The sequence below is a fragment of the Eumetopias jubatus genome, unplaced genomic scaffold (assembly GCF_037043125.1).
Source record: "Eumetopias jubatus isolate StellerSeaLion01/CBP00866 unplaced genomic scaffold, mEumJub1_p1.0 scaffold_14, whole genome shotgun sequence".
NCBI lineage: Eukaryota > Metazoa > Chordata > Mammalia > Carnivora > Otariidae > Eumetopias > Eumetopias jubatus.
This window is the reverse complement of record NW_028274820.1, coordinates 67,140,596-67,164,657: the sequence shown is the minus strand read 5'-3', so window position 1 is coordinate 67,164,657 and position 24,062 is coordinate 67,140,596. Positions and strand designations below refer to the sequence as shown.

Genomic DNA, 24,062 nt, shown 5'->3' with positions numbered 1-24,062 from the left:
GATACTTGAATTTTTATGTTTCTTTGCATATCAAATTAAACATAATACATGAACTGTGAGAAATAAACTAAACACATGTGAAACCTAAGCACAGTGCCTGGTACACAGTAAATACTCAATAAAAAGTACTTTTCCTTTTTTTCTTTGAAGAAACGGAACAGATGAACATAGAAAAGGGAAGGAAAAATAAGATAAAAACAGAGAGGAAGGGCGCCTGGGTGACTCAGTTGTTAAGCGTCTGCCTTCGGCTCAGGTCATGATCTCAGGGTCCTGGGATCAGGCCCCACATCGGGCTCCCTGCTCGGCAGGAAGCCTGCTTCTCCCTCTCCCACTCCCCCTGTTTGTATTCCCTCTCTCGCTGGCTCTCTCTGTCAAATAAATAAAATTTAAAAAAAATTTAAAAAAAAATACAGGAAAACATGAGAAGAAACAGGATGAATTAAGATGACATTTTAAATTTAACACCCCTTTCAAATTAAAAGTCAAAGATTTTACATCAATACAGAATTAGAAGAATTAAAAGTCAACTTCAATCTATATTTTATCGGTTTAAAGATGGGTATAAATCTTAGAACAGGCATGGATGAATTAACAAAAATCGATGCAAATTTATATACAAGTGTACACAATTTGTTCCTATGTACAATGCACTGTAGTAGAGGCTTAGGTTATGAAGATTTAAAAACGAGTAATTCATTCTTACCCCTCCCCCACCATACACACTCCCATACAAATCTGTACACATACCCATATATACACCCTCTATCTGGGTGGAGAAAGCTACAATTTACCATTTCATTCAAACATGGTATAATGAAAATACAGACAAGGCACTACAGCACATAGGAGAGGCAAGAAACACAAGACTATTTTGGATCAACGAAAAGTTTCCCAGTGAAATAAAAGCTAAATTTTGAAGGGTGAGTAGGATTTAGGCAGTACTCCCAATATTCCCAAAATGGAACAAAATTTGACCTAAAAACTTAGACAACTTCAACTTTCTTAAATATGGCACCTTGCTTCACCTACCCTAACAGAGGTACATTTCTTAGCTGCACACCACCATACCAACTGTCTGTTGTGAATGGTTGCTGCCACAAGGGCCCTGAGCAGAATATCCAAATAGGCAAGACTGGTATCTAGACTTGTAACTCCTTTCTCATGCTAACGTAGTTGCTCAAAGCCACCACGGCAGTATTTTCCCTAAAGCAAGGAGGATTTGAATTTAAGAGTTTTGAACCTGGCTCCAGAGTCCAAGTCATGTGTAACTTCTTGAACAGCTCTCTAAGGGTAGTACACTCCTCTTTTTCTTTCCTTGTTCCTGCTGACTGAAATGTAACCACGATGCTCAGAGCTGAATTAACCATCTTAGACTATGAAGTATCTTGGGAAGAGAGAACATGCTAAGTGAGGCAACAAACAAGGAAGTAACTGGGACACTGAGAACTTAAAGCACAGCTATCACTTCAATCCAGAACTATTCAACTCTGGATTTTGAAATAGAGGATGAATAAATCTTGTCATACACTGTTATTTAAAGATTCCATTATTTATAGTCAAATTTAATCCAAGTAATATTAACAAACAAGACAAGCAAATGTAACAACAAAAAACTAAAAGTCTCATTTCAGTAAGACAAAAAATTAAAAACTACACAAGATTAAAAAATACATTTTTAAGAATATTAATGCAATAAACAACATGTCATTGAAATACATATTATTATGTATTAATTAATCCAAGGAGAGAACCGGAAATTCAGTATTAAGTTTTTGTTGTGCTCCTTAGATTCTATCTCTTTTACAAACTTTACTTTATTTGAAAGTTTCATGACAGACGCAAGAATAAAAATAGCAACAAAACTTAAAAAATGCACAAGGCATAAACTTAGAAACAATGATAAGTTAACAGAGCATCCACAGTCAAAGACTAATAGGCCTCTCAGATACAGATAAACTAAGTGGTTAAAAAATGGAAATGCTCTGAATAATTAATATGCTTGTCAAAAATAAATGCAAAATCCCTACCCAGAGAATGAACATATTGTCCAATTACCTATGGGTTACTGATATAATCTGATCATTTATCTGGCTACGAAGAAAATCAATCAATACTGAAAAATACAGAAATCTACAGGTCATATTCTCTGACCACAATGCAGTGAAATTAGAAATTAACAACAAAATAACACAATCCACCTGCCCATATGGAAATAAGTGTCTCCCCTCAACTCCTCTTAATCTGAAAAACTACTCAAATACCAATGAAATGAGTACTACATATGAAAACCTAAGCACTATGATTAAAGCGGTATTCAGAGAAAAACTTGTGCTTAAATAAGCCTAAAGAAAACAGATTAATCTTCAGAGTGACTTGGTGAAACTAAACTGGTACAGTTTTTCTGACAAATACATACTATAGAATACCACTTAATTCCAAAGAATGAGGTAGCTCCTTACGTACTGATATGGATGTATGTACAATATATTAAGTGACAGGGAAAAAAAACATTCACAGAACAGTATTTATAATATGGTACCATTTATATAAAAAAGAAATCTACATGGGAATGACCGACATACATAAAATTACAGAAAAATGCTAGAAGACTTGTAACAACTTAATGATGCCACTAGAAAAGGGAATGGTACTGAAGGAGAAAGAAAAAGGAACTTCACTTTTTTGCTAAATGTCTTTAGAATTTATATTTTTAGAAAAATAATGTTTATTTTTATAAACTTCTCTTTTTTGAGGAGGAATAAACATGTGAGACATACAAGAATGGAGTAGAAGGGTAAGGTTGGCAATGAAATGACTTTAAAGGGTCCTAGCCTCAAAATAAATAAAAAGGAATGCTGAATGTAGTAAAGCGGTGTCTGAGTTTGGACATTAAATTATTAATTCCTACTTATATTTATTTATTAGAGTAATATTTACTTCCATACCTAGGTGTCAGATATCCTAATCATAAGTCCAAATATAGCAGTCTTGTCCTAATGCTCTCAAGGTGACCTAAAACTACAATCAATTCCTGGGGCACCTAGATGGCTCAATCGGTGCAGCATGTGACTCTTAATCTCACGGTTTTGAGTTCAAGCCCCATGCTAGGTGTAGAGATTATTTAAAAATAAGATCTTAAAAAAAAAACTACAATCAGTTCTTGGTCATTGTGCTTTACTAAAGGGAAAGCTACTACTGTCACTAATGCAAAATAATACAGAGCTAAAATTAGTTCCATCAACTCAAACTCTAACACAGAATTTGTGGAAACAACTTCAATCAAGTTTATCACTGTATTATTTAGGAAACATTTAAGAATAACACAATTCAGAATTCTACATCCTAGCTTAAGAAAACAAAATTATTCAATAAACTATAAACAGAATGCCTATCTGCAACATTTTATATTTATTTGTAACTAATATTTTATTTCTTTATATGAATAAAATATGTAATATTTTATTTCTTTATGACTAATATCTTAAGATCTGTTAAGTGATCCAAATTAACAACTATTTTACATTTTTTGACTTTGAAATGCACTATGTATGTTCAGGAACAAAGTCATTATCTTCCCCTCATTTTACTGGACTTTAAGAAGAAATAATTGGATTTAGTATTTTTTCTGTCCTTGTCAAAACAAAACACTGTAATACTTAGATGTTAAATACTTTAAGAAAATTCTAAAATAAGAGTAACTGAGTTTGTAATATTGCACTCATACTTTTAACATTAGATACAAGTTAAAATAACTCATGTCCTCTTTGAAGCCTAACCCATGAAAGCCATGCATATCCCATCATCATTCAAGATTATTACATTTCAAGTCTAAGAATAAAACATTCATGAAATGTTTGTTCACAAGGTTTTAAAGAAAGTCATATCAATAATTATTTATAATAGTTAGGGTCATGTTCCTTTAGGTCCTTGGGATTATAAAGGCTCTCAGAAGTCCCACAATTAAAGAGACTGTTGATCTTTGTTTTACCCAACAGCTCCTCAACTTTGCAGCCTTAGACTGTTTCCCCCAACCCCCTAAAATATCTAGTAACATATGAAACACACTTTGAGAAATACCGTGTAGTTCTTATAAATTATTTTTCCTTAATCATACATAGTTATAGAATACACAGCTTAAACCTTGAGGATTTTTCATTTGTATATATCACATAAACACTTAAGGCACAGATGCTCCTCAGTTTTATCAATTAGTGGCTTGGAAAAACCCACCTCATTACACAAACTGTGTAATGAACACACATAATGTGGTTTTATTACCAACATCAATTTGCTAATTACATAAAGTCTCAGAACATTAGAACAGTCCTTACAGATACAAATCAAACCACTTAAACATTAGAAAATGAAGCCAAAGAGAAGATAACTGACTATGCCAAGAGCACACCAAGGTAAGTGGCAGAGCAAGAACCAGAACATCCCTGTTCCAATCCGCAAGCCCTGGGGTTCTGCTCTTCATGTAAATCTGCTTCTAAATGAATTCTCTGAGATTCTCCATGGGACTCTCCCACTGAGTAGCCATTTTCAAACTTACATTACCACAATTTACAGAAAATAGAGAAGACTCCTCTACACACACATTTCGCATCAAAACCCAGTATACACATACATACAAGTATATTTATCTGTACTGTATAAATATATGTGCATATAAATTTAAAAGTTTAACGAGGGCGCCTGGGTGGCTCAGTTGGTTAAGCCACTGCCTTCGGCTCAGGTCAGGATCCTGGAGTCCCTGGATCGAGTCCTGCATCGGGCTCCCTGCTGGGCAGGGAGTCTGCTTCTCCCTCTGACCCTCCCCCCCCATGTGCTTTCTCTCTCTCGCATTCTCTCTCTAATAAATAAAATCTTTTTTAAAAAGTTTAATGAAACAATACTTATGTTAAACAAAATACACTCTATTTTCAAATCATTTCCATTTTTCATTTTTTTTAAAATGACTCACTAAATTGATGTAATGATCCAGTTTGAAAAAGCCTGCCAAGGAGGATTCAAAGTTTCATTCAGATAACTAATCTCACTCCCAACATCCTATAGCTTCTCCATCCCAATAGCTATCCTCTGATGGACTATCATAATTGACAGAAAATACAGATATAAATAATTTCATTTTATGATTATTTATTAACAGCTGCTAAATGTCAGAACTGGGGACATTTTACCCTCAAAAGTTTAATTTTGTTGAGAAACAAGCCAAAGTTAAACAAAAAGTACAGTGGGTATACATAAAGAACACTTCAATATAGCTTGAAGAATCAAGGAAGACTTCACAGAGCAAGCAGCATTTCACTGAGACATGCAAAGGAACTAACCAAGCAAACCAGTGAACACCTAAATAATGCTTAGATGTGGAGTGGCTTTTAGAAAGGTGGAATCTCCAAACTCTGGTTTAGCATTTAGATGAAGAGAAAATAAAGCACAGAAGGACAAATAAGTTTAGGAGTAAGAAGGATAAAATTATTTTTAAAGAAATAAAAAGCATCTACTAAGAGCAAACAGGCAACTGAATACAGTTTTAACTGGAGACAAAACTAAAAAAAAAAATCGAGGAGCCTATAAAAACTATCACAAAGTAGCAAGGCTTTTTGCTTTTCTTAAAAAACTGAAACTGGAAGTCACCACCAATAAATATTATAGGTATAGCTTTATTAAAGAGTGAGGACATGGAATGCCACTGAGCAAACACACAATCAAAGAAAAGGCCTTACATTAAAGAACTGGCTAATGTTTTGTTAAAATAAAATCGTTATGGTATTATTTTTGATTCCCTGCTCTGACAGGTTTCATTAACTGAACAAGTACACTTACTGTGGGGTAAGAGTAGTTTATTATTCTGCATTATGCTGTTATAAACACAAACAAACCTGGATCCTAATTCCTTCTCTTGTCACTAGGAGCTTAATGACATGGACCATGTTTTATCCATTTCCAGACTTTCAGGGACTAGAAAAGCACCTGGCACTTTGTAAGTGGTCATTAAATTGTACTGAATAAATGAATGGGGAATACAAAGAGAAGATGTTGTCCTACAAGGTAGAATTTGATCAAGACCCTGAATGAGATATCCAAGAGTAATAGGATTTCAGAAAACTGAGGATCTCAGCAGCCTAAAAAAGAGGTCATATTTCAATGAGGTTTTGAAGGCTGAAGGAGCATTTCAACTATCTGGAGTATCTGTAGAGATAAGAGGCCACTTTTAACCATCTTGCAGCAACAGTGTGGGAAAGAAAGCAAAGGATTTTTAAAAAACAAGATCTTTAACTCCTTTCAGGAGGTCTAACCATGTTGGAATTTAAACGAGAGGAAAGCCTGGTGCTTGAGAGATGCTGTAGACCACTTGTAGAGCTTTTCTATCTTGTCCGTTGCTTGCCTACCCTTCTTTACCCTGAGGTTTGAAATCAGTTTTATACCAATTCAAATCCTAAGTCAACCACAATACAGTAGTGACCTTGAAATTAAATCCTAAGTCGACCACAGTACAGTAGTAGCCTTGATCAAAATAATAAACTAATTATTTTAATAATATTTATTAGCACATTACCTGACATTAAAAAATCATCTCAAATGTTATGTATTAAGGCACAGGTGTTAATTTTAGCTGAGGTAGAGATGAGACAGTGTCAAACTGTATGCAGTTCTTAACCAGAATGCACCAGTATTATTTAAAGAACTATTTCAAAACAGATGACTATATTTTACGCCAGAACTAAAGCCCAGAATATCCAGGCAAGGATTTCCATATATGTTTTGGAGACGCTTCCCAAAATGACTTAAAAGGTACATGAAATTAAAAAACTCTAATAAGTAAATGATGACAGGGCAAAATGCCAGATTCACCAACATTTAAAGATGGCCAGTGAAAGGGATGCTAAACAACCAGATAAATCAGGAGGCAGGAACACAAAAAATGAGAAAGAATTGCAAGGAAAAAGTAGTCAACAATACCAAATAACAGGTTAAAAAAAGTGGCCCAGGGACAATGAGAAGTCCTCTTACTGACCTTTAAAAAAAAGCAGTTTTGTATGAAGAAACCAAATGGTAAGGAGTTAAGTAATGGATGGAAAATTTAAAAGTACAGATTTATTCTTTCTTTATATCTGGCTGAAAAATAAAGAGAAGGTGCTATTCTTTGTTTTGCTATTCTTTGTATGCTTATCTCTGAAGATTTAATCTATCAAGAACAGTCTAGACTACACTAGATATGGATTACTTCTTCCAAGGTATTCCATTAACATGTGATCTGAGAATCGCTCTAAGACTATTTCATCTCCTCGAAATGTATTAGGACTGATGTACACGCTAATACTAAAATGCAAGCTGGACAGGTTCCCTGCGACCTGGCTCTTCAATTATCTAAACAGGTTTACTTATTTTAATTACAGTAACTGACCGCCAGTCAGTCTTAAGTAATAATTCTGCTATGTAGCCAGTAGCAAACATTCCAACCAGCCATCCAATAATTACCTTAATCTACTGAGTCAAAAAACTTTCACTTGCTATGTGTCTAAAGCTGGAAGGCCTTAAGGAGGATGTTTATGATATTTCTTGCTATACTCAGAGATAAAAGTACTCTTTATACAGCTCAGTTTAAGCAATTCAATACCTTTCTTTATCCTCGTGTTACAAAAAAAATCTAAACGTCTACTTGGAAATTCTTTTCATGACTATTTCAAAAATGGATTACCACAACTTTTTGGTAAAAATGCACTGCCTTTACTTAGGCTAGGGTTTGCAACCTTTCCTAGACTGTACATCAAGCTTCTGTCAGTTCTTCAGCTAAACTGAAGAAGAGCTGAAATTGACAGATATTATTTACAAACTCTCCCCTCTGTTCCTCCAAATTCACATTACTGCCTAAAATTCTAATGATCATTCAATAAACACTCCCTCTTAAAAATCAAGTACTCTTGTGAATACTATTAGTCCTTCATAACCTGGTGGGGAAAAATCAGACATTTCCTCTAATTTCCAATTAGTAATGTCACATAAGTAACTTGAACAAAACATTAAACTTCATATTTTTATTGAAATGCACAGAACAGTCATGTACAAAAGTCATATTTTGTTAGCAAGAATGCAAGCTACCTTGTTTAAAATGGGAAATAAGAGCAAATTCTCAACCATCTTTCAAATTAGTTAAGTCTGAGTCTCACCAGGAAAGAGCTCTGCTGTTATACCAAATTGTAAAGTAAAAGGACAATATGTGTGCCCTGAATGTATATATCAAAGGAGTTCAACCAAAGCAAAAGTTCAAAGTAAGAATTAATCAAGTATTTAACCTCCTAGCTGCCATATCATTCTCAGCCACTCCTGACCTTTCTTTTCTCTTCATCACAGATATTTGCATCTTAAAACTAAATTAAGACCAAAAAATGTACTAATAAATACATGCTTAAAATTAATATTTTAAGTAAAAATATTGTTAAGTAAAAATTTGATTTTAATATTTTACTTATTCACAGATTTAGTAAATAGATTATATATACAAAGTATATTCATATATACAATTATCTCAAGCCCTCTGTGAGACAGGAGAAGTTAGACATAGCAGACAGCATTATTGTCCGACTGTCTCCACTCTAACACCACCCTAAATCCTCAGATTCTTAGAGGGTATGTCTCTCTCTTTTTTAATCTTAACCCTATGCCTGGCTTAGAAAAACTAGGTAAATGTTTGTTGTGATAAGAAATTGAGATTCAAAATGATCTATCCAAGGTCAGATAGCTCATTTGTGGCAGAAATCAGAGTTTAAAACTAGGCTAAGTACATGTTCTTTTTTAGTATAGTTAACTGTTGTACTAAGTATTATAAGGTAGATTTATGTCAAATATAGAAACCTGATTTTTATTATATGCTAAAAACAAATAAAAAGCAAATCTATAACCAGCTCTTTTACAAAACTGCCAAAATAAATTATACATTTGACATTTAAGCACAACAGAGAGTTACTGGTTTCAGAACTCTATCCCATCAGGCAAATAAGATATTATTCCCATTAAGCCCAAATAATAACTCCCTTACTCTGTACATGGCACTTTAAATGTGTACTACTAAAGCATTTATTAAATTAAATTGTTATCAGTAGCATACATTTCCCTGGAAATTCCTTTGAGGGTTGAAGTGGCTATTTTCATTTTTATATTATCAGCTTAATCCATAATTCCTAGTACTTTACTGCTGATCAGTTGTATCAGGCGAATTACTACTGATCATTCAATTAAAATCTATTCTCAGGACCATGACAAGGTACTATAGAAATCTCACCATTATGTTTTACTGTAATTATTACCACTTGTAACATAATAAACAATTCATAATCTCCTATAAAAACTTTAGTTAAGAATGAACCACAAATCATGCTTCACATTTGATTCCTTGACATGCACTATCATCTATTTACTTGAGGGGTCTAGGTGCAAGAACAGAAGCCCTAAAGTCTAAAGCTTTCTTACTTCTAGATATTAACCTATTTGTCTCAATTGTTTTTTTTTTTTTTAAAGATTTTGTTTATTTATTTGACAGAGAGAGACACAGCGAGAGAGGGAACCCAAGCAGGGGGAGTGGGAGAAGGAGAAGCAGGCTTCCCGCGGAGCAGGGAGCCAGATGCGGGGCAGGGAGCCAGATGCGGGGCTCGATCCCAGGACCCTGGGATCATGACCTGAGCTGAAGGCAGATGCTTAACGACTGAGCCACCCAGGCGCCCCTGGCTCAATTGTTAATAAATTTGGAGGCCAACCAAAAGTTCTCCAAACTCAGTTTGCCAAAATGTATATAAATGGAGCCAATGGTACCTCTACAACACTACACATACCTACAAATAATTTTCACTTCCAAGCTAAATTCTTCCAGGGTTTTTATCCCCATTAGTAATTTTTATGGCAGTCCCAAATTATAATTTTACTACCTTTAAGTATCAAAAAAAGGTCAGATTATTTCTTCTACTCATATGCCAGTTAATTCTATAATTAAATATTAGTTTTTAAACCTTTCAAAATTATTTCAGCTACTTCTCTTCCACTTTCCTCCCTGAAAATTCAGTCCAAAAATCATTATCTGGGTCTGAGAAAGGAAGGTGACCATGTTGGAGGGAGAGCTACAGTGGCCCAAGAGTAGTGTGTTAGAGACTGCAAAATGAAGATGGCTTCCAAAGGTGCCCTAGGAGAAGAACTGAACTGAAAAAAGATGAGGAGGGCATCTGTGTGAGAAGACTAGCGTGGCATGGAGTGTCACAGCACTTGAGGGGTGAGCAGGGCCATTGCATCAGAGAGTAGAGGGGAATATAGCTGATTAGTTATCTAGAGGGGGAACTGATCAAGTCAACATATTAGGATAATGGTTTCTTACCTCAGAAGCACAACCAAAGAAAAGATGAAAGGTAGAAGGACCCCTGTGGTAACGAACTGAAATTGGAAATATTGGTGTTAACAGTTTTCAATACATATGTTGAGAAAGATAGATACAGATTAATATAAATGTAAATGTATATGTGTCTATATGTAAGCATATACATATGTATAGAAACATACATTTGTTATTTTTCTGATTTTGATAGTGTATTATGGTTATGTAAGAGAATATACCAAGGTAGGGAAACACACAAGTATCATGCATCTCAAATGCTTGGGGGAAGGAAGAAGAAAGTTATATACTGTACCTGTAACTTTTGTGCTTTTTAAAACTGTTTCAAAATTAATTAAAACATTATTTCAGCACAAGAATCACTATAAATCAATGCCACAGGCTTCTAATTACATTAAATACTTTGTACCTATAGTTCCCAATTTTTTAGATAAATAGATTCTCTTTGGAGACTCTATACATCACAAACTATCCCCAGAAAAAAATACATGATAAAAATCTCAGTTATATTTCAGGAAGTTTAGTCAGTGAACTCATTTTGTGCCCCTGTTTCCCTAAAAAACCTGATCCGGAATCTTCAGTAACTTAGCTACTGCCTTAAATTATCACTCCTACATAGTAAAATATATTAAAAAAAAGACCCAAATGTAAATGAATGCAAATTACATACTTAAATGTGTTTCTGTTCATTCAAGAAGAAAAATTTAAATAAAATTAACAAGGTTGGCTTTCCCAACTTTAACCACCTTTGTAAGGTCTTTCATGGCAGACAGGTTATACCTTTCCAACCTTTAAAATAATTCTGAGGTTCAGAAGCTCAAGAGTGAAACAAGTATGGTTTGTTGGCATAAAACTATCTTTCCAACAAAATCTACCTGTTGTGTACCAAAGCATGAAACGATAGAGAACTTCCTGCTTTGGAACAGAGTAAACCTGGTTCCTAACACAAAAACCCACTCAATCTATAAATGCTCTGGAGAGAAAAATGTACTGAGAGTACGAAGGGGAAATTCTGACCTCCTGTCTATAGTTATAGCTAGAAAGAAGAGACATTAATACTATTTCATATTTAAAACAATTTCAGAGACATGTGACACATTACCTAGGAAAAGGATGGACCCATCTGACCAACAAATAGTACCTAATCTCCATGCCCTAGATTATGGATGATTTCAAAATTGCCCCATTGCTCAAGAAACAGCAGCCTGCCATGCCAAAAGAAAAACCACACACTAAAAGAATCTCTCCTGGGGCGCCTGGGTGGCTCAGTCTGTTAAGCGTCTGCCTTCAGCTAAAGTCATGATCCCAGGGTCCTGGGATCGAGTCCCGCATGGGGATCCCTGCTCAGTGGGGAGTCTGCTTGTCCCTCTGCCTGTTGCTCTATCTACTTGTGCACTCTGTCAAATAAATAAATAAAATATTGAAAAAAAAAATCTCTCCTGTGTGAAAAGTGAAAATTCCATAAAGAAGTTGCACGGACAAAGGTTTCCTTCATTACCTTGTCTTCAAAGTCCTAAGTACCTTTCTTTGCATATAGTACCATCTTTTTAAAATTTAATATTGTTAGTGGCTCAGTGAGTTGGGCATCTGACTCCAGATTTTGGCTCAAGTCATGATCTCAGGGTTGTGGCATCAAGCCCCATGTAGGGCTCCAAATTCAACAAGAATCTGCTTCTCTCCCTCTCCCACTGCCCCTCTGCCCTCAAATAAATAAATCTTTAAAAAAAATTTAATATTGACAGACTATGTAAACTTCTCCTCTCTGTCCCAAAGTCTAACTAATTAAAATTTAAAAAGTTTCATAACATTTATCTTAGTTCATCTATCCAGTGAATCTTGAGTATATTCAATATCAAGAAAACAATTTCCCTATGGCTGGAAAACATCAGCATTCTCACCTCTCTTCTCAAATTCAGCCCATTTACTATAAAGTTTATTCTAGGGCTCTCAGAAAGGCTGTTAAAAGGGTGACTATGCTTTCCAACATAAAGTATCTTAAATGATCTTTTATTTTTCTTATAATTTTTTTATTCATAAATGTACTTTTATCCCCATCCCCCCACCCACCTCCCTGTTTTCAAAAGACTATGATCTATTTTCAAAGACTGTATTACGATAGAACATGTATGAGAAGCCAAAACAGAGTAAGAATTATAATTCAAGGATTAACCTATATAAATTTTTAAAATCCCCGACATTTTTTTTAAGCCTACTAAATGAAACGGGGATATTATCCAGACTACATTTCTTATATATGTCAATCCAGGCATTACCCCTGTTACAAAACTGAAAAACTCCCAACCTATAAAACTGCTTTGTGTTTTTCTGAATTATACTGTTCCACAATTAAGATACTGAAAGTAAATCAGATAAAGAATTAAGTGTATAAAACGTGAATATATTAACTACTAAAAATATGATGTACCGTTTTCCCAGGAATTAGTGTATGATTTAAGACAGTAGTGTGGGCTTTTTAGCTATAGTCTTATTCCTCTAAATCCCACAGCATGTGGTTTGTATATTTCTTATGCCAGTTATCATTTAATGATGTAGTTAACTTGTATACTTTTTTCTTTTTTTTTTTTTTATTCATGAGAGACAGAGACAGAGAGAGAGAGAGACAGAGGGAGAAGCAGACTCCCTGCTGAGCAGGGAGCCCGATGCGGGACTCAATCCCAGGACCCTGGGATCATGACCCGAGCCGAAGGCAGATGCTTAACCATCTGAGCCACCCAGGCGCCCCTTAACTTGTATACTTTTGTCCTCCTCTACTATTCCCTTACAGGGTCTTCATCTACATTTACATTCTTCCCTTCAGCATCCATGGAATGAATAGCCTGAACTTCAATTATAGTATACATCTCAAATTCAGGCAGAAAATATTTTCTCTTTTTTAAAAGTATATATTTAGTAGAACAAACTTTCAAGAAAATAATTTGCCAATATGTGTCAAGAGCCACAGAATGTTGAAACATTTTGCTACAGTAATCCTACTTCAGGGACTATCAACAAATCAATAAAGATACTGCCCTCTGCTTCCCAACACACATACACAAACCCTGTGTGTTTAAGGATCTTCACTGCCATGTTATTTGTAACAGTATAGGGGTAAAAACAAACTTAATGTCCATTAGTGGAGAAATAAATTACAAAAATTATGGTATATTCAATCATAGATTAGAATATTATGCAGTCATTAAACATCACAGTTAAAATGTGACCAAATCTTCCATTCCATACATTTTTACTGTAGCATTATTATGAGGTCAAAGAGAGAAAATCATTCAAATATCAAATGAAAAAGCAATGGCTAAAATTTGAGATAGCCACCTTTGGAAATATTATACAACTGTCAAAAGTAAAATATTGAGCATAAATACAGCAAAATGTTAACGGTAATTATCTCTTGTCATTTTTACTTTTATTTCTTTTTAGTATTTCCTAATTTTCAGATGTTTCAGGTATTGTTATGGACAAGTCTCCTTTTCAGAGAGGCAGATCTTCCCTGGATAACTCTAAACAAATCCCACTATGTTTATTTTCTTCCTAGAAAATAACACCATCTGTAATTATTTTACATATTGTTTGCCTATCTCCCTAAATTAACATTAGTCTAGTAATCTTCCTATACAAGTCAAAACATAATTACTGTAATTTATAACTCTAATAATGTGGTATTTATATAGGAAAAACTATAGAATGACCTAAACCAAAGGTTGGAAAGAGAACCAACCATGCATATATTTTTAAAATTCAAGCTTGTAATAAATGCTTTGGGGAGAACTACTTAACCATTTAAAGAATAAAATAAACATCAAATTCCTGTCTCATATCTCAGATAAAAAAAAAATCCACATGGATTTAAGATTGTAGAATAAAAAGTTAAACCTATAAAATACAGTGGAATCCCCAGCAACTTGAATCAAGCAGGAAAACATCAAGAGCAAAAGCGTAAGAAAAAAGATTGCATGCACAAAATAAAATCAAGTTAAAACACAACACAGAAAAAATTCTGGCAAAAAAATGCCAATATCTAATAACAAATACTACTACTACTACTAATAATAATAATATGAATATTAATAATAATAAATACCCTAGAGTACCTGTATCCTATTAAAGAAAAAAATGAGCACAGCTTTTTAAACTAGAATATGCTACTTACAAAAGAATACCAAAGATAAATAAATACTAAAAAAAAAATTAAGTTAACCAGTAACAATAAAATACAGATGAAAATAAGATACCAATTTTTAGACATTAGATTGGCAAAAAAAAAAAAAAAAAAGACTATAATATCCACTGTTGGCAATATGCAGAGAAAGGAGTATTGTCAACACTAGATGAGTGGGCAAAATGGTATACCAACTATTTTTAGGGCAATTTAGTATTATCTGTTAAAATGCTTAGGGGCGCCTGAGTGGCTTAGTCAGTTGAGCATCTGCCTTTGGCTCAGGTCATGATCCCAGAGTCCTGGGACTGAGCCCCATGTTGGGCTCCCTGCTCGGCGGGGACCCGTTTCTCCCTCTCCCCTGCTTGTGCTCTCTCTAATAAATAAATAAAATCTAAAATAATAATGATAAAATAAAGTAAAATGAAACCCTTACACAGCAATTCAAACTTCCAAAGTTTTATCCTAAGTAATTAAGTAAAAATGCAAGGACAGACAGAATTATAACCGTGTTTATTTGTAATCATCCTGATGTTGAGCAACATGGTAAATTATGGTATATCCAACCTATACAAGCCATTAAAATTTATAACTCAAGCATAGCTAGGTTATCAAAGAATACCTAACATCAAAAGATGATCACAATTTACTGCTAATTTTAGAGGGCAATCACAGAACATCACAGATACATAAACAAGAATACTATATGATTCTATCGTTCAGTTATCCTTGAGTGACAGATTTTGGTAGTATTTATTTTCATTTTGCTTTTCTGCATTTCTTAATTTTTATGAATGAAATATATTAACTTTATTACAAAAGCACCTTTTAAAATACACAATGAAAACCTAGAATTAAAAAACTATAATAGTGGATATGTGAAATTATGTGACTTCTTTTTTCCCAAAACTTCCTCTGCTTTAAATTACTTCTTTTAAGTAAGATAAAATTCACATACCATAAGTTTCACCATTTTAAAGTGTACAATTCAGTGGTTCTTCTATATTCACAACTTTTTGCAATCACTGATTACTTTTATTACTAAAAGTAAAATAAAAATAGAGCTCAAGGAAGAAATTTTTGAAATATTACTCAAAGCATTTCAAGTCTCCAACATATCTTAACTTCAGAATTAAACATAATACCACTGAATGCCGAATAACCTAAAAACAAAATGAGTCAATATTACCTTTCAATTTCTTCAAATAACTTTGGAGGTTATTACAATTCAAACACCAACAAGAAGGTGAGAGAAAATGACAATTATGACAATGTATATCCTATCACCGACTAAACACGTCCTAAACTTTAGCTTATAAGTCATATACAAGAAACACATTATGATAAACTTGAATCCCCAAGATGGCCAAGGCAGCATTAAGTTCCCTCCCACTGAAAAAAAATAGAAATGCCAATCCGGCTACCAAAGACATTTGGTACAGGTCAAATACATCATTATAAACACTAAATAAAGAACACCTCTACCATAAAAACTGTGTGAAATTCAAGATTACAGAAATGATAGAACTGTGGATTTTATCCTCTTAAGAATTAAAAGTACAGGGCGCCTGGGTGGCTCAGATGGTTAAGCGTCTGCCTTCGGCTCAGGTCATGATCCCGGGGTCCTGGGATCGAGTCCCGCATCGGACTCCCTGCTCCTTGGGAGCCTGCTTCTCCCTCTGCCTCTCTCTCTCTCTCTCTGTCTCTCATGAATAAATAAATAAAATCTTAAAAAAAAAAAAAAAAGAATTAAAAGTACAAACTTCCATTATAAGTCATGGGAATGTAAAGTACAGCATAGGAAATACAGTCAGTAATACTGTCATAACTTCGTATGGTAACAGATGGTAAGGTCATTTATCATGGTAATACACAGAACTGTCAATTCACTGTATAGTATACCTGAAACTAATAATACTATAGGTCAATTCAAAATAACAGATTTTCTAATTTTATTTTGTTATGTTAATCACCATACATTACATCATTAGTTTTTTTATTTATTATGTTAATCACCATACATTAGTTTTTGATATAGTGTTCCATGATTCACTGTTTGCGTATAACACCCAGTGCTCCATTTAATACGTGCCCTCTTTAAAACCCATCACCAGGCTAACCCATCCCCCCACCCCCTCCCCTCTAGAACCCTCAGTTTGTTTCTCAGAGTCCATAGTCTCTCATGGTTCGTCTCCCCCTCCGAATACCCCCTTCATTTTTCCCTTCCTTTTTTTTTTTTTAACATAGAATGTATTATTTGTTTCAGAGGTACAGGTCTGTGATTCATCAGTCTTACACAATTCACAGCACTCACCATAGCACATACCCTCCCCAATGTCTATCACCCAGCCACCCCATCCCTCCCACCCCCCACCACTCCAGCAACCCTCAGTTTGTTTCCTGAGATTAAGAATTCCTCATATCAGTGTGATCATGTGATACATGTCTTTCTCTGATTGACTTATTTCGCTTAGCATAATACCCTCCAGTTCCAATCACGTCGTTGCAAATGGCGAGATTTCGGGTTTTTTTGATGGCTGCAAAATAATAGATTTAATATCACTTGTTTTCAAAACTATTTTCTGGTAAGATAAAGCAATCTATAGTCTGAGTTCTACCTCCTTGGAGAATTCTAGTAAAATCAGGATTTTACAATTAACATTTTACTTCTCAGCATAGTCAAGTATAATTAAGAAGCACACAAGAGACAAATTTCAAGCCCAAATATGGTTGACACTTTGCTGAATTAGAGACCTAAGTGTCTCCATTATTTAATATGCCTGACATTGAGTTTTAAACTAAATTTTCAAATAAAGATTCAAAATCAAGAATTCCAATCTATTTATCCTGGTGGCAATCAAGTTCTTCAAAATCTAGGCTAGCCTACATTTTCAACCTAATTTTCAACTATTATAACATCATGTCTTAGGAGTCAGATCCTAAAGTCAATGTTCAGTGCAAATTAATCTTGAAAACCCCCTATATCATCCATAAACCACAATTACACACAAAACTGACAACCTGTTTTTCTTCCTACACCAAAACAGATACTTGTGTCTGAAAATATAAAAAGTAACTAGTTTATATTAACGCACCATATTGTCACTATACTAACATTCAGCAAGGTAAAATATTCACAATATGAAAGTATGTGGAAGCTGACAATGACTGGGGAAATAGAAAATTTACCTCTCCTACTTCATGACTGCCCTAGGCCACACAACTCATTTCAGTGGAATGGCAGAAAAAACCGCTCACACAAGTATTTAAGTTCTCTAATTCTCAATCATTCCTGCCCCGCTATCCTCCCTCATTTCTCTCTTTGTCTCTTCCATTTTTTTAGGAAAAACAGAACATTCAGATGAAATCATTTAAGTTCAAGGCATATTGGACTCACTCTACTGAGCTCTGCACTCTATCCAATACCCCCAAATGAGCCTCTGCATAGTACTTAAGAACACACCAGACTAACTGAGAAGTAGACTGGGTTTGGTTTTACCAACTGCTTAGCAATGTGACCATGGGCAAGTAACCTAATCTCTCCATGCCTCAGTTTCTCTCTCTCTAAAATGGGGATAACAATAATACTAACTTCATAGGGTTGTCGTTAAGGTTTGTATGAGTTAGGTACGTACTCAGAACACTGCCCTGCCTGACACATAATAGGTTATGCAGGTATTAGCTATTATTTTCCCAACTGGACCTTCCACTCAATGTCTATCTCAATTCTATTCAAAAATCTGTCCTACTACCTCTTCTCCTTAAATAAGGCAAAAATAATCTCCAACCAGGGACAAGTTCTCCAAAGCCTTCAACTTCTATGGCCCTTAATTTTTGTATGACTCCACTGATTCATATGTACTTCCCAGAAATGTTACTTACCTTTTTATGTGTACTTTATGTTGCCATATAAATCATAAACTCCTTTAAGATATGGGAATATAACACTATGCCTCCTTGATACAAGGCACTTAAATAAGTACTCAATAAATTTTGCTTTTGAGGCAAGGTTACTGAATAAAGTTTCCCAACAAAGGACAGAGTTTCATAAAGAAATCAACTGTTAAATATAGATTTTTCAGTTTGTAAAAATATATTAAGTCTTAAAGCAAGAATCGTGGGGCACCTGGGTGGCTCAGTCGTTAGGCGTCTGCCTTTGGCTCAGGTCATGATCCCAGGGTCCTGGGATCGAGCCCCGCATCGGGCTGCCTGCTCCTCAGGAGGCCTGCTTCTCCCTCTCCCACTCCCCCTGCTTGTGTTCCCTCTCTCGCTGTGTCTCTCTCTGTCAAATAAGTAAGTAAAATCTTTAAAGAAAAAAATAAGAATCGTTATTATGCTAAAACTACTCTGAGTTTATATCTCAAAAATGAAGACTTACAGAATGGCTAAAACTAACAACACAAGAAACAACAGGTGCTGCTAAGGATGCAGAGAAAGGGGAACCCTCTTGTATTATTGGTGGGAATGCAAACTGGTGCAGCCATTCTGGAGAACAGTTTGGAGGTTCTTCAAAATGTTAAAAATAGAACTACCCTATGACCCAGCAATTGCACTACTAGGTATTTATCCAAACAATACAAAAATACAGATTCGAAGGGCTACATGCACTCCGATGTTTATAGTAGCATTATCAACAATAGCCAAACTATGGAGAGAGTCCAAATGTCCACCCACTGATGAATGGATAAAGAATATGTGAGATATGTGGGGGTGTGAATGTATGTGTACATACACACACACACACACACACACACACACACACACTCACAGGAATATTACTCAGCCATCAAAAATGAAATCTTGCCATTTGCAATGATGTGGATGGAGCTAAGTGTATTATACTAAGTAAAATAAGTCAGATAAATACCATATGATCTCACTCATATGTGGAATTTAAGAAAGAAAACAGATGTACATATGGGAAGGGAGAAAAGAAAAAAAGGAGAGAGGAAAACAAGCCATAAGAGACTCTTAATGATACAGAACAAACTGAAGGTTAATGGGTGATGGGCTAAATGGGTGATGGGTATGAAGGAGGGCACTTGTGATGAGCACTGGGTGTTGTATATGATAAGTCACTGAATTCTCAGAAACCATTATTGCACTGTATGTTAACTAAGTAAAATCTAAATTTAAAAAAATGAGGACTTAGCTTATAAGGAATAATTAAAGAATAATAAAGTAAGGTTAGCTTTAGCTTTCTATGATTTGCAAACAAAGCTGTTAAATTTGGCCTAAAGTCAGAAAAACCAACCATGTATTAGACACTTACTTAAAAGGTGACTATGTGTTAGACACTCCCAACTATGTAAATGAAAAGATTTACTCCTTGCTTTCAACAAGTCTATACAGAGACAGCTAATTAAACAATAACATTCAAGGTGAAGTGGGTCAGGATATTAACACCCATTCTCCCCCTCCAGCTGAAGTCATATCGAGGAAAAGAAAAAAACAAAAGCTGTAGTTCACAAAAGGACTGACCAGAAACTAATAAATAATATACTTTCCAAGATTGCATATTTGAAATGAAAAATCATTTCAGCTGACTTAAATTTTTTTCACCTGGAAAAATGTCATATTTTGAACCAAATATCTGGCCTTGATCCCCAGATATTATTCTACTAAGTATATGTTCAAGAAGTTATCCTTCAAACTAAAATTTTAATATCGAAAATTCTTTTTAATTGTTTTTTTTTAAAGGATTTTATTTATTTTATTTGACAGAGAGAGACACAGTGAGAGAGGGAACACAAGCAGGAGGAGTGGGAGAGGGAGAAGCAGGCTCTCCGCGGAGCAGGGAGCCCCATGCAGGACTCAATCCCAGGACCCTGGGACCATGACCTGAGCTGAAGGCAGACGCTTAACAACTGAGCCACCCAGGCGCCCCTCTTTTTAATCGTTATAGTGCTCCTAACAGACCTAGAAACTTTTTTTTCGAATTACAAAATGATCTTATATTTGTTTACAGTTTGTCATTTAAGATCATAAATGTTATATATGTAAAGGTAAGATTTAGTATTTCTTCACATATAATGATGTTAACTGACCTACAAAAGGAAAAGTATGTTCTGAATGTTTTATCCATCTATCTATCTAGACCCACCTCTGCTTCACAACAGCAATTTGCAAGCTGGGTATACTATGCTTCTACTCAACCAGAGACAGGCAAATTAACCAACTCTACCAAACATCAAGTTTGCAGCCTTTGTACCATGTTTTAACTATTTAAACTATCGTAACACAGATATTTCCAAACAGCCACAAAGTGACCATCAGGTAAAATATTATGGTCAATTGATAAAATATTCCTCCCTTCAATGAAGGAGTATTTCAGAGCTAATTCAATTAATCTTTCAATTAATCTAATTCAACACCCAAATAAAAACAACAGGAGCTGAATGTAATTAGCAAAAATTAATGAACACTACAAAAAAGACAATAAAATTGTCTTTGTCAAGGACAGTGAATCCACTATCCTCTCTTTCACATTCTTTTTTTTTTTTAAGATTTTATTTATTTATTTGAGAGAGAGAATGAGATAGAGAGAGCATGAGAGGGGGAGGGTCAGAGGGAGAAGCAGAGTCCCTGCTCAGGAGGGAGCCCGACACGGGACTCGATCCCAGGACTCCAGGATCATGACCTGAGCCGAAGGCAGCCGCTTAACCAACTGAGCCATCCAGGCACCCATGTCTTTCACCTTCTTAAAACATATAAAGAAATACGGTTTCATCATCCTCAGGATTTACATTCTAAAGTCAGCCTATATGAGGTGAAAATATACATTTAAAATTACTAATCTTATATATGATATACTGTTTTTTAAATATAACAACGATGGTACCAACATATACTCAAAATAACCTTTGACAATCTCTTAAAATGGACTTCAGGCAGGGTATGGTGTTCACAGGATAAAACACGTAAGAAAAATGAGACTGAATTAGAGAACAAAGCCATATTTCACTCACTACAGAGCTTATACTCACTGAATGAATTTCCAGGGTAATCACTTGCATGATTATGAACTTCTACCCCACCCTTCTTTCTCAAATTCAGAGCATGTATGTTTAAGTTAAATGCTCATGTGATATGACTCCACTACAGTATATAAGCCAGAGAACAAAATTATCCTGTAATAAGTAACCACCAAGACGCTATTTCCTTTTGTAGCATTACCAATTGAAGAGAATTTCTTTATAGTGTTCTATTCCTCTACCACCCTCACTGCTTTTCAACTTTTACTTAGTTTCTAAAATTGTGCCACCTTAAAAAAAAAAAAGAGGCAAGAAAATATACAATTCCTATCATGCCACCAAGTTACACTTTAAGATGTATTCACATAAGGGGCACCTGGGTGGCTCAGTCGGTTAAACATCTGATTTCAGCTCAGGTCATGATCTCTCAGGGTCCTGGGATGGATCCCTGCGTGGAGCTCCCCACTCAGTGAGGGGTCTACTTGTCCCTCTGCCCCGCCCCCCTGCTCATGCACTTGAGTGCGTGCTCTCTCTCAAATAAATAAAATCTTTAAAAAAAAATGTACTCACATAATAAAACACGATTACTACAGTCATTCAGGCTATTGTCTTCTTAAATTCACTGAGCTAATTAACAACTTAAAACTCAGATCAAAATCCAATTTTAGTAAGAAAACATATCTTACCCACAACCATAAGTGTGAATTCAAACCCTCTCTTCACTGATTTTCTGTATACTTGATTTGGGAGATTTGCAAATCCCACATAGCCTTCAAGGTTCTTCTGTTGCTGAGAAAAGCAAAAGGGCCAAATTATTCACGTATCAACAAAACTGTTCTGTCACACATTTCAAATTCCCATCAATAACCTATTTTAGAAAACTATACAAACTATTATTCATGGCAAATCAAATTGATTTTATTGTCACCAATAAAAGTATTAACTGCAGCAATAAACAAAATGAATTAGGAGTATGAGTGATTTGACAATATAATGGTCAATTATAAAAATACACGGGCAAAAAATAAAAACTAAAGAAACCTGCCTCAGAGTAAAGATTTCAACTTACAATGAGTCAATAACAAGATTCTGACCAATCAGCTAAAAAAAAAATAAATAATAAAAAATAAAGGGTTTTTCATAATAAAAAAAATTCAAATCCACTTATAGTAAGAACTCTTTTAATTATCCCTTTGCTCATACTAATTACCACAGGTATGAATTCCTTGAAATTTGTCTACTTATTCATGAAATGAAATCAAATGTTGAGTTTAAGACAATTTTCTCATAAATTCTTAAAAACTCTCATGGTCAAGGCCAATCAGTAAACAATATCTTTCAAGCTATTAATACCAGGTCCAATTATGCCATTTCAGCATTTCAATTGATCCTGTTGCCTCCCTCATCAGGGACATCAGATTCATCCAGATTTTAAAGAAAATCAGAATTTAGTTTTCTGCATGGTTTTTGATTCTTTGATGACCTCAGCAATAGTTTCATGAGCAATTCAAAGAAACCTACTACTTTTAAATTGGTGTAGTAATTAAATCTGACTTTTAACTTACCCAATGGTAAGAAAAACTGTCCATAGTTCAGACCATCTGAGTGAGTAGTCTTACTAGTCAATTTTACTTAGAGGTAGGTCTTAGTCATCATTAAAATACAATGGCAAAATATTCCTAAGAGGTACATATTTCTCTTAAAAGTTCTTCACGCATTTAATGTCTCATAAAAAAAAAATACTCAAGAGATCAAAGCATTAACTCAACACACTTGGATTTAACAACTAGCAATCTGCATTCCTCACTGGTATCACATGTAACAAAATATTCCATCCATCACCTTTTAGCCTTTTTTCTGGATTCATATAAACTAATCTTTAAGCCAAATGTTGACAGGATAACCAAGCCAATTAAATGAAAAAGCTAGTTTTAAATACTAACTAGGATACTGATCAGAGTATAGTATTTTAAAATCAAATATTTGAAAGCCTACTATGTATAAACTAAAAGTACGTATTAAATTTAAGGCTTCCTTAGCTCATATTTCATTCAACTGTAAGTTAAATTTTAAGTTAATTTAGACTGAAAACATCTCTGTAAAAATTATCTTATACTCACAGCTACTTTGTAAAGAACACATTTCCATCATTCCAGTGTTCCAGATTCCAACAGAACAGATCCACAGAGGAACAATAAATGAGGAATTCCAAGAATTGTATATGACACATTCAGTCCAAACAGGAAAGGCAAATCCATTGGAACATAGAAAAAAATAGAGGGAAAAATGAAAGTTACTTGCATGTAACTCAACAAATTAGAAATAAATTACAATAAAGTAAGGACAGACTTTATACATGTCAAAGTAATACTTTTTTTGTGGGATATAAGTCCCAGTGAGTTTTAATTAATGTGCAGCAGCTCTCCTGAAGACCTCTTATCTTTTTATAAAAACCAATTACTATGCCCTGCACTTAAAATTTTTTTAAAAATGGTAGAAAAGCTGTCAAGTATGAAGTTTCAGCAAGGTATATAGGGAC

General features: G+C 34.6%; 1 protein-coding gene across 1 annotated transcript in view; it reads right to left on the bottom strand.

The window, feature by feature from the left end:
* Positions 1 to 22,312, bottom strand: part of SEPTIN7 (septin 7) — a 76,994-nt gene extending 54,682 nt beyond the window's left edge. Inside the window, exon 1 of the mRNA XM_028093874.2 lies at positions 22,210 to 22,312. Coding sequence (XP_027949675.2) covers positions 22,210 to 22,219 — 10 coding nt within the window. The 5' untranslated portion in view covers positions 22,220 to 22,312. The remainder of the gene's footprint in view (positions 1 to 22,209) is intronic.
* Between the last annotated feature and the right edge of the window lie 1,750 nt (positions 22,313 to 24,062).